Source organism: Sorex fumeus, unplaced genomic scaffold (assembly GCF_029834395.1).
Source record: "Sorex fumeus unplaced genomic scaffold, SorFum_2.1 ptg000026l, whole genome shotgun sequence".
NCBI lineage: Eukaryota > Metazoa > Chordata > Mammalia > Eulipotyphla > Soricidae > Sorex > Sorex fumeus.
In genome coordinates, this window is record NW_026606083.1 from 2,561,003 (window position 1) to 2,576,928 (window position 15,926).

At 39.4% G+C, this 15,926-nt stretch overlaps 1 protein-coding gene across 1 annotated transcript in view; it reads right to left on the minus strand.

Moving 5' to 3' along the window:
• NOX4 (NADPH oxidase 4) overlaps window positions 1-15,163 on the minus strand; it is a 204,142-nt gene extending 188,979 nt beyond the window's left edge. Inside the window, exons 1-2 of the mRNA XM_056114562.1 lie at window positions 15,107-15,163; window positions 14,447-14,542 (exon numbers count right to left, since the gene is read on the minus strand). Coding sequence (XP_055970537.1) covers window positions 14,447-14,542; window positions 15,107-15,163 — 153 coding nt within the window. The remainder of the gene's footprint in view (window positions 1-14,446; window positions 14,543-15,106) is intronic.
• Between the last annotated feature and the right edge of the window lie 763 nt (window positions 15,164-15,926).

Here is a 15,926-nt window from a genome sequence, read left to right on the forward strand (position 1 = left end):
TCCAATTCAGAAGGATATCTTTTTATTAGACACAAGTTTCTTTGGTTGTGCATGAAGAGCTTAGTTTTATTGTAGTTCCATTTGTGTATTTTTGCCTTTGCTTCACTCACACTGGATGTGAATCTTCAAAGGTATGCTCGAGCGGGCCCAGTAACATCTCCATTGGAGACTTTGTTGTAACTGTGTCTGGCATATCGAATACTCTCAGTAGCTTGCCGGGCTCTCCGAGCGGGGTGGAGGAATCGAACTCGGGTCGGCCATGTTGGCTGCGTGCAAGGCAAACACCCTACCCGCTGTGCTATGTCTAAGACAAATGCTATGTGTTTCCCAATGGTTTATTTTTTAGAAAAAAAAAATTAAACTAAATATTTAATCCATTTTAGATTACTTTTGTATATGTTGTGAAAGAGTGACCCAATTTCATGCTTTCACATTTGAATGTCTCAGTATCCCTGGACATCCCCAAGAATAATGAGTTTCCCCTTTTCTCCATTCTATGCTCATTTCTTTTGTCAGAAAGCAACGTGATGTAGGTGCAGTATTTTATGCCTTACAGCTTATTAATTTAATTTGCTTTTAAAACACACAGGTGCCAAGGTGACAGATTCAAGCTGGAGTACTCAGAGGTTCGACACTGAGTGCTGAGCATCACATGCCCCTGATACAATGAAGTGTTGGGAGAGCCCAGAGCCCTGCTCTGCCTGTGACTGCATGTCCACACTGCAGGCCAGAGCACTGAGTCTCAAGATCCCAAGGGCACACTCAGTATACCCCAAAAAGCTGTGGCGGCCGCTAATGCTGCTGGCAAGTGCCAGAGTAAAGAAATAAAACATTTAGCAAGTTTCTAGAGAAAATAATCTCAGTATATATTAAAAACAAAAAAATAATAAAGAAAAACCTTAACATACTATGTACGAAAATTAAATTTTTTTATTCATTTCATCTCACAACCTTCCAAACTTTGTGATACAATTAAATCATTACTAATTACTAACTACTGTTAAATTTCTGAGCAGTTTTTAAATATTACATGGATCACTGCTATGATACTACACTACCGAGAGTATTCGATATGCCAGACACAGTAACAACAAAGTCTCCAATGGAGACGTTACTGGGCCCGCTCGAGCAAATCGACGATCAACGGGAGGGCCTTTACCTTTACCTTTACTGCTATGATACATCTTTGCCTATCTATCTTCTCTACAATCCACTTCACCCTATTTAACCTTTAAATGGTTTCTCCTATAGTCGCAATGTCCTAATTTTCCCATATTCAATGCTTTTTATTATTATTGCTACTTTTATTGCAACTATTTGTATGGCTTTTGTTTGTTTAAATAGATAATTTTTAGGGAAATACATAAGAAAGAAGCCACAGAAGCATAAAAGTTACTGAAATATGTGGCAATCACTGGCAACATCTACAAATAGATTTCAAGATCAGAACATTTCAACTTCCAAATGTTCTCTGAAAAAAACTTAACTAGCGTTATCATGAAGTTGTCTACTACAGATTTCTATGAGAAAGAATAAAATACTACTTTTAACAATCTCTTGATGACTGGAGAGATAGTACGGTAGGTAAGACACATGGCTTGCATGCATCTGACCTGAGTCCAATTCCTGGTATCCCAGATGTTCCTATGTTTCCCTGAGCAATGCTAGGAGTAATTCCTGAGTGAAGAGCCAGGAGGTAATCCCTGAGTATCACTGTGATTTGTCTTATTCAATACCCTCCTCAAAAACAAAGGGAAAAAAAGTAAGCAAGTTCTATGAGAGAGATATTAGTTTAAACTATGTAATTAAAAATATTTTTATTTAAGGCACCATGATTTATAATGATTTTTTAAAAAACAATAAAAAATAAAAGTAGGACAAGTCTAAGTCTAGATTTTTTTCAGGCAAACCAAAATTAACTAAAACTTAAAATTCCATCATGATTCAGACAATAAAAGTGTTCCAATATTTTCATTTACTTAATTAACGTCTGACTTGCTCACATTTGAAAACAAATGTATACTATAAAATAATCAAACACTTCCATGTTAGGCTCTATATGGGCTAGACCAATATGACAAAAAACTTCCATGAATAGCAGTAAATTTAATACAGACAATGTCTAACATCAAACGCCATTATGCAAGTGGAAGAATATTCAAACTGAAGAACTGACATTTTTGTGGTTTAGTATGAGTCATTATTTTCCAGTTGGTATCCATTAGTATAGACAACTGATGATATTTTCTTAGGTTTCCCTTCAGATACTCTGAGAAATTGAGAAAAAGAAAAGAAAAACATATTCTTCACCTTGATTTGCTTAACCCAATGGTCTTTATAATGTGTTTTTGTTCCCATGTTTTCAAAGAAGAATTCAAGTTCATGGACCCAAAGGAACCGTAAGGGAACAGGAAACAGGATTGCAAATTAGGGTCAATTATAGGCTAAAAGATAGCATTAGACTGACAGTGATAGGCTATATAAAGATGAAATTTTAAATGGTGCAATCTGAAAATCTAAAATTTTTATTGCACATTTTAATGCAATGCTACTTAAAAAACTGGAATTAAAAAGTAACATCATGGAAAATCAGTGAGATAAATGCTCATCACATTATCTGATAGTATTGTCAGCAAGCAAATCTTATTTTCTTGTATATTTCTCTTCTCTGAAGCCACACCCAGCCTGAAATCAATGTTCTATCGAATGTGAGGGGATTGCAGTTCCCAGGAACCGGGGCCAAAGGGAAGCGCACAGAAGATACTGTTGGGGACAGGGGAGAGACATCAACAAAGGGCCGATATGGAGCATGGGGAAAAAGAAATTTGTTATTTTATCATAATCTTCTGATGAAACTAAACTTTCTAAGGTTACATTAAATGATATTTGGCATACTGAATATGTCACGGGTAGCTTGCCAGGCTCTGCCGTGCAGGCGAGATATGCCAAACACAGTGACAACAAGTCTCATGATGGAGACGTTACTGGGCCCGCTCGAGCAAATCGATGAACAACGGGAGGACTGTGACTGACTGACTGACTGATATTACTTACAACTTACAATAAGTTTCTTCCCGTAGAGAAAAGGAACACAGGCAGAGAAATTCCCTGTAAACCATTTCTCAAACGTATCTTGGCAATAAAGTGCCCACTTGTAAAACTTTTAGATATATAAATGCATTTTTTTAATATATGACCAATATATCTTCTCTTACACATTATTATACATTGTATATCTTGGAATATGACTGGAGATTTTTCACAATTTCCAAATTTATAAAATCCATTAAAGAAAGTACCCAGTTTCACCATGCAGAGCATGCCCAGGGTTACTCATCAACAGATAGGAGTCACTGTCAAATCAACTTTCCAATTTCTAAAAATGTAAAAATTCTATTAATTGTGCAAATTCATCATTTCCTTAATCTATTACTTGTTCAGCCCCATTAGAAGAATGCAAAAGAAAATAATTTTCAAAGATACTTTTTAATCATTTAAACTTTGTTGGACTTTTATTATTCCATAAAGAAGAATTAAGATGTGGACACTTATGGTTTCCTGTGCACTGCATGGTGTGACCCCAAATGCCCCCAAAAATTACAACAGGAGGCAGAAAGATAGTATATGGGTTAAGGCACTTGTCCTTCACACAGCCAACTCCTGTTCGACTGTCAGCACTGTGCATAGCCCCCTACAATTGTGAGGAATGATCCTCAACATACAGCCAGATACAATCCCTAAGCACCACCAATGTGGCCCCCACAAAGTAAAACAGAATGTGGAAACCAAGAAAGAGGCAGGATCAGTTCTCACCCATGAAAATTTTTCTCGTACTATGAGTTTGCTCCCAGTTGATGCACTAGCAAAAACTTTTATGACACTGTTACAAGCCTTCATGCTCTCACTTCAATAGTGAGATCAACACTGGAAAAAAAAAAACTTCAACAATTTAAAAAAAAAAGCATACTATATAGTATGAGTCTGCCACTTTTCTGCTATATTAACAAAATCTTTCACTCTTTTCTATACTCTACCCTTTATGTGTCTAAGAAAAGTTGCTATACAGTGTCAGGGCTCAAGTCTGAAACAGTGGCAATTAGGGAGATACAGAGTATGTGATAATAAATTAGTTTTCATCTAAGTAGGACTTTTAGTTCTTCAAAGTATAATCTTATCTATTGAGTCAGCTAATCCTCAATACAATAGTCTCCTCAGATAGTTAAGTTCTATTGGATACTTTATGGCTAGGAGAGATAAGGAAAGAAAAAAGAGGTGATTTTTTGGCATTTTGGCATCTCCTATTATGTAACTGAGCCTATGCTAGGTATTTTAATATATGAGTCAGTTACTTATATAAATGATTTAGCTTTTTTTTTGTAGGTATAATTTTAGAGAATCACCAAAACACTGACATATTAAAAATATTTACATTTTAAACATATTAACATATTAAACATTTTAAACTTTGACATTTTAAACATATTAAAAACTTAACATAGTTATTGGTTCATGAGAGCAACTGAATGATTAGTTCTGGCTATTATTATTAATACTTATTCTAAATTTCTGTTTCATAATCATCTTATTATATAGGTAGCACTGTAGCACTGTCCTCCCGTTGTTCATCGATTTTCTCGAGCTGGCACCAGAAAACATCTCCATTGTGAGACTTGCTATTGTGTTTGGCATATCGAATATGTCACGGGTAACTTGCCAGGCTTTGCCGTGCGGGCGAGATACTCTTGGTAGCTTGCTGGGCTCTCCGAGAGGGGCGGAGGAATCAAACTCTGGTCGGCCGGGCTGGCAGCATGCAAGGCAATCACCCTATCACTGTGCTATCGCTCCAGCCCATTATATAGGTACTATATAATTTATTGATCTCTTGAAGTTGCCAAAGTTCAATGAAAATCAACAAATGCTTTTTTAATGAAATACTTTCTACTCCAGACTTAAATTGCATTCAGCTATAATAATCAAGTTGGAAAAGTGTTCTGCCCATTCCATATAGTAGTAGACAGACTTTCTTGGCCCAAAGGATTAGAAGGCACCAAAAGAAAGGATACATCGCTCTGAAAGTTATCTGCTGTATGTTCAGCAATTTCCTTCCATCAATCCATTTTTCTGAATTCCTTCTAATAATTTTTTACTTGTATAGGGACCATGCTGAATGCACCTGTGCCACTCCTAACAATGCTCTTACTCTCAGTGTGACTTGATAGCTCTTTGGCCCATGAAACAGTGTGCTTGAACCCAGAAGTATTCAAGAGGCAGCCAGCCTATCCTGGCAGAGTCCAGAAGGCCGGGCAAGGCTGGGATTCAAGTGAAAGACTTCACAGATACTGGGCATGTGTTCTACCTCTTGAGCTATCACTTTTAATGCCAGTTAAAGCTAAATTTTCTAATTATGACACACTACATTTCTACAGGAAAGTAGAAATAAAGATAAATTCTATTCAGCAGTATGAGTACCTACTATGAACTATCCAAAGGAAGTAATTTTGAAAATTTGTGCAGTATGAAACATAGGCAAATCTTCAAACAAATTACACATAGCATTCAACTTTTAACTCTAACACTAACCATTAAAAAGGATGTGAGAAAATCATTTGGTTTCCTCATCTTATACTTCTTAGTGTATAAAGAAGGAAGAAGAGTTTATTATACTTTCAAAATATTTCATTTTGATAACTATTAAACCCAGCAGAGCCTGGCAAGATACTTGTGACATATTCAATATGCCAAAAACAGTAACAATAATAGGTCTCATTCCCCTTACCCTGAAAGAGCTCCCAATACTCCATTGGGCTACAGGGATGAATGGAAACGTTACTGGCGCCTGCTCGAGCAAATCAATGAAACGGGACAACAAGTGATACAAGTGATCTATTAAACTAACATTTGGGCATTAATTATTTACACCATTGCTATTTGATAGTATTAATGTCACTGATACTAAATATTTTTCAAATATACATAGTAATAACTATCTTTTGTTTAGTGTATATTTATCAAGTACTAAGTAAGCACTTTACCTAGATTTTCTCTTGTAATCTTCATAAATATCAAAGCTCAGCTTTATAGATGAATTTTTATATACTTAAGCTTAGAAAAGTAATTTCCTAAAATTAAATGCCTATGTCACAATGTATAATTATACTTGGATTTTTACCATTTATCTTTTTATAAGGGGTTCAGTTTCTTTATATTTTTTTTATCCCCAGAATTTCCCAGGAATTTAAAAAACAAACAGATTCATCAAAGTAATTCTTTCTATACTGAACATAACTAACTAGAGTTAGAAGACCTACCATCCACATTCAATTTACCCTGAGTTCATAAAGAAGGGACTTAACTCTGCTGTTTGTCTCCAGTGAGATATATGAGATAGAAAAAGTTTTAAGAGTCCTGTAACATTCTATAGCTCTACAGACTCCTTTTAGACTATGTGTTCCCATGGAGAAATTGTATAGAATACAGCATCCAGAATTATTAGGAAATAGTTCTGAAAATTTTGTTTTCAAGAAAAAAAATGTTAAGTCAAGTGAATTACAAAGTTATTCATGACTGGGTTCACAGTATACCATGTTTCAACGTTAATCCCCTCACTACTGTCCACTTTCCTCTACCACACTGAGTGTGGTGCGCTGTTATGGAAGCCCACTACAGCGAGCCCATTGCAACAAGCTATGGAACAACATATGTTCGACCTGGACATCTCCTGTTGTAACTTGTGTACCATGTGAAAATTGACCTATCCACTCAGAACCTTAATTTTCTTTTTCTTTTTTTGTAAAACGTTATCATTCTTCCCTTTCAGGGTTTTTTCAAGATCTTACTTAACTCTAAGAAACATATGAGAGAGGCCGGTTAACAGTCCACAGTCCTTGGCTGGCACACAGCCAACCACAAAACAGTCCCATATGGCCCCACAGCCCAGGTGTGATCCCTGAGAACAGAGCCAGGAAGAAATACTGAGCACCACCAGGCGTGGCCCCAAAAGTCAGAAAATAATAATTCAAATCTTATTTTTGTTCTTATTATAAAAGAAACTATGCCCACGATAGCACAGCAGTAGGGCGTTTGCCTTGCACACAGCCAACATGGCCGACCCGAGTTCGATTCCTCCGCCCCTCTCGGAGAGCCCGGCAAGCTACCGAGAGTATCTCGCCCGCACGGCAGAGCCTGGCAAGCTCCCCGTGATGTATTCGATATGCCAGACACAGTAACAACAAAGTCTCCAATGGAGACATTATTGGGCCCGCTCGAGCAAATCTAATTAATAATTATTAGGTAAGAAAAATGGTATAAAACTGGTATTTTTTAAATAATATGACAATTCCATATAGAGACTGGAGCGATAGCACAGCAGCAGGGTGTTTGTCTTGTGCACTGCCAGCCTGGTCAAGCAGGGTTCAATTCCTCTGCCCCTCTTGGAGAGCCCAGCAAGCTACCGAGAGGATCTTGCCCACATGGCAAAGCCTGGGAAGCTCCCCATGACGTATTCAATATGCCAAACACAGTAACAACTGGTCTCACAATGGAGACATTACTGGGCCCGCTTGAGCAAATCAATGAAAAACGGGAGGACAGTGCTACAGTGCTTAACCTAATACAAACAGAAGTGAATAAAAAAGGTTAAAAATATGGATTTTGGACCAGGATGCATGGATAGATAGTTACATCTAGCACTTCTATTTTAGAGAACTCTAATTTAGTTTCTTATATGTAAAATAAAAAAATTAATGGGTGGCAATCATGTTTGGTCTATAGTCTACTTTCAGCAAGCTTCTTTTGCAAACCACAACACCCAGGAGGAGAGAGAGAACAAAAGAGAATGCCCTGCCACAGAGGCAGGGTGGGATGGGGAGGGTGGCGGGTGGGAGGGATACTGGGATCCGTGGTGGTGGGAATGGTCACTGTTGGAGGGATGGGTATTTGATCCTTGTATAATTGAAACCCAAGCACAAAAATTCCTAAGTCTACAACTGTACCTCATGGTGTCTCACTAAAAAAAATTGAATAAATAAATCACAGTCATGGTCCTTCCGTTGTTCATCGATTTGCTCAAGCGGGCCCAGTAACGTCTCCATCATGAGACTTGTTGTTATTACTGTGTTTTGGCATATCAAGTACGTCACGGGTAGTTTGCCAGGCTCTGCCGTGCGGGCGAGATACTCTCGGTATAGCTTGCCGGGCTCTCCAAGAGGGGCGGAGGAATCGAACTCGGGTTGGCCATGTTGGCTGCATGCAAGGCAAACACCCTACCGCTGTGCTATCACTCCAGCCCAAAATAAATAAATTAATTAAAAATATTTGCTTCATAGGATTAACAATAAGATTAATCTACAATAGTAATATATAAATATGAGGTATGGATTCCTCAATCGTTATAACCTGCTTTCAATATCATTAATAGTTATTTATTAAATTTGTAACTCATTAATAATTAAATGAAAAAAGCTGATTCTGAAATCTTTGATATGAATTCCACCTTTCACTTTGGTGCTGTTTTAGATAAAACAAAACTGCCATTTGATCTAGCAATTCCATTCCTACATGTGTATGTCAAGAGCACAGAAATAATGTAACTGTGTATAGCCACTGAGGAAGAGAGTATGGTGATTTTTTATAAAATTTAACACATTCTTTTATTATGTCACATCTCTCCTTTGTATTCATTTAAGTTAAACACGTTATAATTTTTTTATTTTAAACAAATATATTTTTCACGATCCTTTTTAATGTTTTAGTGTGCATAGGAAATTTTAATTTATTTCTTTACTTGTTAGAGACCACACCCATGGTGCTCAGGGGACTAGGGATGGACAGTCCTTAGGAAGCTCAGCCCTTAGTTTTGCGCCTGATGGTCTCGCACTTCACCAGGCCTGACTGAGTGCCACCAAAGTTATACACAGCAGTACTTGGGAGCTCTAGGTTGTGCCAAGTATTGAACTTAGTGTCTCATCACCTAGGCATGTACTCTACGAGCTGAGCTACCCCCATGATCCTTACAAAGAAATTTAATACAAATGACTCATACTTTTACTGAAAGTTAAAAAACATGTCAGAGAAAAACTAACAAAGAAGATGTGTAGAGAAACTTTAGACAGAGTTATTTAAAATACTAGAAGCACGGTCCTTCAAGAGGATCAATAAGTTGATCCACACAGACAGTAAAATATTACTCACTCTAAGTTAGAAAAGAAGAAGGTAGGGGGCTTAGAGCAGGTGAGGCACTTGCCTGCATCCAGCCAACCTGGGTCTGACCACAGCACTGCATGTGGTCCCCGTGAGCACCACTAGAAATGGTACCTGAGCAAAGAACCTGGTGAAAGCCCTGACAATGGCTGGCCAAGGCCCCAAAACAAAACAAAATAGACAAAATAAAATGAAAAAGAATATAGTACTTATACCTCAGTCACTAAACAGCAAGTGCATTATTTAGAAACAGTATATTTGGAGTAAAAATATTTCCAAAATACACTTACTTAACAATATTATTTGAATAGAGACCACAGTGTATGCCTACGAAATTATATATACACACACACATATACATATATATATATATAGCTTTCTAGGTATTCTAGATATGAAATTCTAGGTATAATTTTAACATTCTGTGCAACAAAAGGAAAGAGTTTATAATGAAGCTTATTCTAAAACTAATAAGAGGTTCAAATTCTTTCTCAGGTGAAGTGAAAAGGCACAGATTCTTTCTCAGCCAACATTAAAATCAATAATGACTTAGGTCTGTTTTCTAGACACCAACTTAATCTCAAAAATTCACACAATATCAGATTTGTCTGAAAAATTTTATTTATGACATAACTTCCTCCTGTGAGGATAAACTGTTTCTAAATAACTTAAAGGATAATAAAATTGATCAAGAGAGATTACCATTTTAAGATTAGAAAAGGAATTTTATCAATCCCCCCAGTTTTTTTTTTCCAATTAACAAAGTCATCTTAATAAGAGATACTTTTAAAACAGGGAAAAATTATCCATGACATATAATAGTAAAATAACAACTTTAAGACAAACTGAAAAAATTAATCCTGATCATTGCACCAGGACAATAACTAGATTCAAATAAGTAGATTTAAACATTCTACCACAACAATTATTTTAGTGGCAATAAGATATAAAGCTAATGGTTTTATATACAAGGGTGCCATGAAACATATTCTCTCCTCAAATTAAAGTTTTTACATTAATTAAGTTATATACAACTCGTATTTACATGAGAATGATCATAAGGATGTCCACAGACCATGTCCAGAGTTAAAATGACCTATCTTTTATTTTTTTTGGGGGGGAGTCACACCCATTGATGCACAGGAGTTACTCCTGGCTTTGCACTCAGGAATTACTCCTGGTCGTGCACAGGGGACCATATGGGATGCTGGGAATCGAACTTGGGTCGGCCGCGTGCAAGGCAAATGCCCTACCCACTGTACTATCTCCCAAGCCCCGACCTATCTTTTAAAACAGGGAATAACAGAATCACATATTTAAGAGTTGGTCACAAAACATGTATCAGAAATTTCTATTAGAATGCAAGTCCAATGACTTAGTTTTCTTTTTTTTTATCCTTGCTTTTTGGGTTACACCCAGTGATGCACAGGGGTTACTCCTGGCTCATGCACTCAGGAACTACTCCCGGCGGTGTAATTCTCCTGGGATCATATGGGATGCTAGGAATCAAACCCGAGTCGGCCATGTACAAGGCAAAAGCCCTACCCGCTGTGCTATCGCTCCAGCCCCATGACTTAGTTTTCTTAAATAACCAATTTCGGCCTAAGAAATCAATGGGTTCTTTATTTAAAAGCAAGATCTGAACCCTATTCTTCAACAAAAAATTGAAAAATATAAATATGTGTGACATTTCAATGATTAGTAGTTTTAAAACATTCTTCTGCCAGAAATTATGCATTTATCACAAAACTTTTTTTACTATAGAAACTACTGCATAATCTAATTTGGAATATTACTGTACATCAATTTAAAGAGTTTTGTGTATGGACTACAGATTTGTGTGTTTGTTTGTTTTTGGGCCACACCCAGCAGCGCTCAGGGCTTACTTCTGGCTCAGGGATCACTTGTGGTGGGCTTAGGGGACAATATACAGAACCAGGAATCAAACCCAGGTCTGCTGCATGCTAGGCAAGCGCTCTACTCGCTGTACCAAATCCTGCTGTAAAAACAAGTGTGTAATAAATTACTTGTGTAACATCATCAGAAAAAGACTAAAGTACGAGGCTGCTACGGGAGGTAAGGAAAGATATCTTTTGGCCTGTTCTTTCTTGTCTATTTACTTGCTTGTGTGCTTGTTTTAGCTTTCTTTTAAAAACTTCCTTTCCCTTGCTCCAAAAACCAAGAGGGAAATTTTCCTCTGTTGCTCAGCCCTGCAGTTAGGCCTCCCAGCCCAGTGCTCCACCAAGGCTACACGAAGCAGTATGTGGGAGCTGCAACACTGCCATGGGTGGAAGTCAGTGCCTCACACATGAGCAGACAAGATGGACTAGCTCCACAACCCTTAGAGGAAAAAAATTATAAAAAAATTATATAAGACTATTATACTTTTATTGGGCAGCACCAATAAATGAAAGATGCTCATCAGCAACACAAGTGCCTAAAATAGGGTACCTAGGTCCAGAGAGATATTTAGTGGTAGGGAATTTGCTTGGCAAGCAGCCAACCAGGGCTGGATCACCAGCATCACAAACAGTCCCCAAACCGTGCCAAGCCTGGTCTCTGAAGTTACAGCGAGGAGTAAACCACGAGCATTGCCGGACGTAGGTGTGGCTCAAAAATCAAATAACAAAAATAGTAAGATAAAGTGGACCACATAAGGTTCATTGGTTTAGAAAATCTGTGCAGTATGAGGGAAAAGCAAAATCCAGACATTCAAATCCTAGCTCAGACACTCACCTCAAAGAAACTTAAGAACATCCTTTGGCTTTCTTGCACTATGTTTTCTCATGGGAACAGTTTACTGCTTTAAACAAAATAGTTGTGATGTGTTTAATATTGTATATTTTAAATATCTATTGAGTGACTAGTTAAATGAACTTCTAAGTAGCTGAGTAAATTTTCAATGGATACCAATGATTTCAAACTATGACCCAGACTTAACTATTCTTTCTGTCTGTGTAAGTCTGATAAATAAATCTTGTGGACCCTCCTTACCTATAGTAGGCATGTAAGTATGTTCTACCTTGCACCTTGGAGATGAGCGACAGCACCTTTATACTCAGTGCTATTACCAAAACAGTAAGCAATGAAAGTACACTCTCTTTGTGTTTTAAGATGCTTTTGTGTTTTAAATGGGACTATAGCAAATCAGCTCCAGAAAAACCATCACAATAGTTATGAACCAAACTCATATAAAAGAGACTTAGAGTATCAGAATACTTATAGACTTTGTAGGATCCCTCTAGTTTTCCTAGGGTGGGATCATGTTCTTAGAAGTGAGGAAAAAGCTGTAAGATCTAAGTCACAAACTATTAATTATGTATCACTGTATCACTGTCATCCTGTTTATCAATTTGCTCGAGCAGGCGCCTGTAACATCTCCATTCCTCCTTGTTGTGTGCCAGTGTAGCTGGATGGCATACTGGGGACTCTTTCAGGGTCAGGGGAATGAGGAGGCATATCTAGTACACCACGAGTAGCTTGCCATACACAATTATTAAATAAGCAAAACAAATAAACAGTAGTTATATCACTTTTATATGTCACATCATTATAATTTAAAAGTTGCCTGAAAATTTTCATCATAAAAACAATACTGCAATTATTTAATCATTACAAAAGATAAACTTGAGAAATATTAGATTAAATATTGCTTTACAAAGCAAGTACAAATATTACAGTTTCTTTTCACTTAAAAAGTAATTGAGGCTAGCCAAAAATAAAATAAAATAAAAAAGATGGGGCTGGAGCAATAGCACAGGAGGTAGGGTGTTTGCCTTGCACACGGCCGACCGGGGTTCGATTCCCAGCATCCCATATGGTCCCCTGAGCACCGTCAGGAGTGACTCCTGAGTGCATGAGCCAGGAGTAACCTCTGTGCCAGGTGTAAACCAAAAGACCAAAAATAAAATAAAATAAAAGTAATTGAGGCTGAAAATAATACATTCCAAAAGAGCTTAGAAAAGTTAAAATCTTAAAAATTCATAAGGAGTTGTTCTTGTTAAATGAGACATTTAGAAATCAGCTTACATCTCAGGAGACTGGCATTGGGGTGTCAATGAGTGGTGGTAGGTGTTCTGTTAGACATATGAAATGAATCCCTGAAATTCTACAATAGCACACATCCATTTTCAGTAGTTCACTTAGTAAAAAAAATAGGTATTGCGTGATTATAATGTGTCAATCTTTATCAACAGTAACAAAAGTCACATTCCTGTGGGAGGTGTTGAAAATGGGGGGGGGGGGGTGATCGTGTGGTGGCCAAGGGGCAGGGAAGATAGCTACATGGACAACCTCTATAAACTTTAAATTACGGAAAGCTTGAGTCTTAAAATGCAGTATTTTCAAAATATCAGATATGTAATCACCAAATAATGGAAGTAACATTTCTTTAGTGAAATACAATAGCAATTAATTAATCAAGCTTCAGTTTACAATATGCACCCAGCACTGCTCTGGAAAATGAGATTTAATGATAAATAAGTACTGGGGTAGGAGTGCTAGTACAGCAGGAGGCCGTTTACCTTGCATTCCGCCAAGCCCCAGTCTGAGCCCTAACATCCTATATGGTCCTGTAAGTACTGCCAACAGTGATCCCAGAGTGCAGAGCCAGGAGTAAACCCTGAACACTGAGGCACCCAAACAAACCAAAAAAATTAATTAATTAAATATAAATATAAGTAAAACAATCAATGGAAGATTAGTTGAGTTAAACTCATCTTAAACTGTCATCATTTAAAATGCTCATTAAACCATGAAAAGTAAAGCAATTTATCCTATTTAAAATGCATTTTTTTCTTAATGAATAGAATGAATACAATGTATTTTATGGCTGTCCTAAGGATTTTCAATAGGTCTTATGCTTCTTTGAATGTTGCTTAGAAAAAGCAATGTCCTTTACTCCTTGATAAATACGTAAAAACTAAAGTTTGTCATCTCTTGGCCCCCATGGAGAGGCGCTCCTTCGTTCATTTCCCACTGGCAATATGTGCCAATGCTTCTCCCTCACTGCTAACCTGGGTCAGTAGTTTGATTCTTCAACTTTGGTAGAAAGTGAGTTTGGTTTTTAAGACTCCACTTTCATTGAGCAAGTTGGAGGTGACAATGTGAGAAAACTTGACTAGACTTGACTATACTATGTTTCTAAAGTGATCAACCATGGTTCCTTCAATGAATGGAAGAACCAAATAAGCCTACAGCATCCTCTGTCTACGGAAGCCCATTCACTGGGTCACCCACTCCCACTTACCCCCAACATCTGGTGGATGTAGTAATACTCCGGTCCTTGTTTATACAGCAGGAAGGTTTCCCAGAAAAGAAAGATGTTCAAGGAGAGCCAGGTAAGCTAATCACAGGAAAGAAAAGGGGAATTATTGGAAGGAAATGCTACCTGCCAAATGGAGCCCTCAGGCACATTCCCTCCTACAGAACTCAAGGAGTAACAGCAAAGCGTGTCCCCAAGAGTCGGCCGGCGGGGCACAGCGGGGACATCCGCGTGGCCAAGGGGGCTCCGTCCTCGGATCCTAGGGGAGTCCTCGGGTACAGAAGACCAGAGGGGGTAACTGTCTCACTACAAAGCAGCACCAGCAGCCGCAGAAAAGCCTGGCAGAACACGGGAAGGGGTGAGGGGGAGATGCGGAAAGGCGCCCGAGAAAGCCGAGTCCTAAGGGGGTCCCCTCCCTTCCACCTGCCCCCGAGAGGGGCGTCTGCAAACTCCCCGCGAGGAGCGGCCAAAAGTTCGGCCACTGGAGGGTTTCCCGGGGGGACGAAGCTGGCGCCCCGCGCCCCACGCGCGCGTGCCCCCGAGGCTGCAGGAGCCCCGGAGAGCGCCCGCGCCCCCCGCCCCGAGGCTGCCGGCGCGCGCCCGCGCCCCCTGCGCCCCGATGCCCGGCGCCCGCGGCCCGCCTACCAGGCAGAGGTGCTTGAGGGCCTCGTTGGCCAGCCAGCTCCTGCAGGGCGCCGCCATGCCCGCCCGCCCGCCGCGTCCGCGCGCTCCGCTCCGGGCACGAGCCTGTTGTTGCGGCCGGGACACGCACACGCGCCGGGCCCTGGCGGGAGCCCGCAGGCCCCGGCCCCGCCGGACGCCCCCGCCCCGCCCCCGCCACGCCCTCCCCAGCCGCGCCCGCCGGCGGCCAGACGTCACCCGGGCTGGGGGCGCCGCCCGCTCTCGGGGTGTTTCCAAGACCACGTACGCGGCCTTACTCGTTTTTGGTTCTGTCTCTGTCTCTCTCTCTCTCTGAAATTTGCTTCAAAATTCCTTCCTTTCTCTCTTTCTTCTTTTCCTTTCTTTCTCTTCCTTTGTTTCGCCTTTAGGCTCCATCCAGCAAAGCCCAGGGCTTACTCCTGGTGAGGTTCCTCGAACTTCCATGGCACCATGGATTCAAAGCTGCATGAAAGGGAAGCCCCTGCTTGTTCTGCTCGCCCTCTGGTCCTCAAAACTCTGGTCCTTGTGCTTAGTCGCCTAAGAGATTCCCGGGGTTTCGGGTTTGGTTTGGTTTGGGCTTGTTTCCAACGAAATCTTAATGATCTCATTAAACTATACCTATTGCCTATCAAATTCTCTATTGCTATTCTTTGAGAACTTTTAAATCTCTAGCCCTATTCTTTTTCAACTTCAAAACTTTATATCCAGACGCCAACTTTATTTTCTTTAGCCGGGTGATTAATAAAAGATCTCGAACCTCAAGACTAAACTCCTCCAATTTACTTCCACAGTGATCCCCACCAGC